At 52.4% G+C, this 2,500-nt stretch overlaps 1 protein-coding gene across 1 annotated transcript in view; it reads left to right on the forward strand.

Annotated features, from left to right (window-relative positions):
- The window catches only part of LOC113816480 (serine/threonine-protein kinase meng-po), a 2,170-nt gene extending 62 nt beyond the window's left edge, over positions 1-2,108 (forward strand). Inside the window, exons 1-2 of the mRNA XM_027368523.2 lie at positions 1-75; positions 518-2,108. The exon at positions 1-75 is cut by the window's left edge and continues 62 nt beyond it. Of these exons, the coding sequence (XP_027224324.1) occupies positions 520-1,611 (1,092 nt within the window). The 5' untranslated portion in view covers positions 1-75; positions 518-519 and the 3' untranslated portion in view covers positions 1,612-2,108. The remainder of the gene's footprint in view (positions 76-517) is intronic.
- The last annotated feature ends 392 nt before the right edge of the window (positions 2,109-2,500 follow it).

Here is a 2,500-nt window from a genome sequence, read left to right on the forward strand (position 1 = left end):
TTCCCTTTGGGGAAAGCACCTTTGTAACCCTGGATTATCATTCTGTCAGGACGGCCTCTCCAACTCCATCATCAGGTGAGTTCTGATGAGCAGATTAACTTAGTCTCCGCGACTGTCAGTCCTCGCGAAACTCGTCAGCGGAGCTCGAGGAGGAGTTCGCGAGGCAGTTGAGAGCTGATGCCGGGTGTCAACGGCGTGCGATTGACAATAGCGGGGCCACTGACTTCAGCTTTCGGCCACCTGTTTTAGCTTGTTCTTTGCGGGCTTGAAGTTTCAGAAATTGCTTGAATTTATTCGCAAAATCATAAGTGCAATTACTGATTAACATTTGATAGTTGAATCGTTAGTGAAATTTCGGTCAGGTCAAGATATTTAGCAAAGTTTACTTGGGCAACCCTCTATGGGAAACACTAGTCGTAACTGTTTGTAGACCTTATTTCTAATTACCTATAAGATTATGTGAATGGTAGCAGCAGTTTCCGAGGCGCTAACTGACCCTGGGTTCCTTCTCCCGCAGAGATGAGTGGGCTGAGCAAGAGCGCCAGTTTCCACCGCGTCAAGACCTTCGAGCTGCCGCGCCTGGAGCTCGACCGCCAGTTCTCCAACGTGAAGCTGCTGGCGGAGGGCTGGTACGCCAAGGTGTACTCGGCGCTGCACCACGACTCCGACAGCAACGTCGTGCTCAAATGCGTCCAGAAGGAGACTACTAAGAAGAAGGACTTCTTCAGGGAGCTCCACTACAATTACTACCTCAGTCCCCATCCCAACATCGTGAACAGCTTCGACGTGGCCTTCGACACGAGCAACTCCTTCGTGTTTGCGCAGGAGCTTGCGCCCTATGGAGACCTGTCGCAGTTCGTGCGGAAGGGCGGCCTCGGGGAGGTCCGAGCCAAGAGGGTGGCGGAGCAGATCGCCTTCGCCCTGGAGTTCGTTCACAGCAAGGACCTCGTGCATCGCGACATCCGCCTCGAAAACATCTTCGTCTTCGACAGTGACCTCACGCGCGTCAAGCTGGGTGACTTCGGCAGCACCCAGCGCGTGGGCGCCCTGGTCAAGAAGGTGAATGTGCGCGTGCCATGGGCTCCCCCCGAGGTGTGTCAGGCCGTATACAATGAGGGGTACCACGCCGAAACGCCCCTCGACGCCTGGCAGATGGGCATCTTAATCTTTGTGTGCCTGACGGGCTCCTACCCCTGGTACTCCGCCGACATCACGGACCGACACTATAATTCGTGGGTGGCGTGGCTCAAGCGCAAGACCACCAAGGTCCCAAGGCGTTTCAAGTGCTTCACGCCACGGCTCCTCCGCCTGCTGCGCCGCCTGCTGGAGCCGAAGCCTGAAAAACGTGCGGGCGTCAGGGAGGTCTACAAATACGTCTCGGACCCTTGGCTGATCAAGGGCATGGACCCCGTCGACATCGCCTTCGACGAGAGCTCCTCCGAGATCTTTGTGACGAGCACAAAACCCATGTACGAGTGCGCCGAGAAGAAGAAGCTGGTGGAGCTCCTGCGCTCGTACGGGATCCAAACGACGGTGGACAAGAGAGAGACCACCAAGAGAATCTGCGAGTGGCTGCTCACCTCGTCCTCGTCCGCGCAAAGAGGCATGTAACCTGAACCGCCAAGTGTCGCTTCTCACGTCTGCTCAACGTTACTCTTAGACCTCAGCCTCCCTCATCTATCCCCTCCTCCCGTACAACAAGGAGGCGATACGTCCCTCAGTGTCCCCATGCCTCTCCTTTTATCCTCCTCCTCTCCTCCCCTTCCCCCCTGCCTCTGTGCCTGTCGCTGATCGCCGACAGGTGTTCGTCAGGCAGGACGGTTATGTCTGTGATACAGCCTGCCTAAGTGCGCTCCAGGACGTCAACTTGAAATCCTGAATCCGAAAGAAAGCAAAGAAATATGCCGTTGCAAAAACACATATCGGGAAACGACCTCAGGTTCGGCAGACAAACGTTGATTTCAGAGGTTACCAGGACGTCGTCTTTTCTTTTTCTTTTTTCCATCCCATCCAAGAAGAAGTCGATGTCAAACTTCAGACTCTCTTCAGCTCTACGAGTCGGCAGTGACTGAGCTGTGATCCGGTGAATGAAAAAAAAAAACAGAAAATCAACATTCAAAAAGCAACTGAAGTTACATATCAAAAATTATTTGTCTTAAAATGCCACAAATCAAAACGAGAAGCCGCGGCAGGCGAGCCCCGACGCGAGTATCCTTTGTATCAAAGGCAAAGTGCGTTTAACCGTGATAAACAAACAAAGTATTTTGCTAGTTGATTGATTTCACGTATTTTGTATACATTATTTTACAAGCTTGTTACGAATGGCTTAGACTAGTCTTCCAGTATAGCTGAGCTTTGTTAGTTAACCCTGTCAAACTTAGGACGGCTACACATTCCTTGATGAGTTGTCCACAAGGGCGAAGGTTGCCTGATATGCCACTAGCATGCAGCAAGTTAAGCCTTTAAGTCGCAGGATTGGTGTATCAGGCAAGGCAAATTA

Source organism: Penaeus vannamei, unplaced genomic scaffold (genome assembly GCF_042767895.1).
Source record: "Penaeus vannamei isolate JL-2024 unplaced genomic scaffold, ASM4276789v1 unanchor5020, whole genome shotgun sequence".
NCBI classification, from domain to species: Eukaryota; Metazoa; Arthropoda; class Malacostraca; order Decapoda; family Penaeidae; genus Penaeus; species Penaeus vannamei.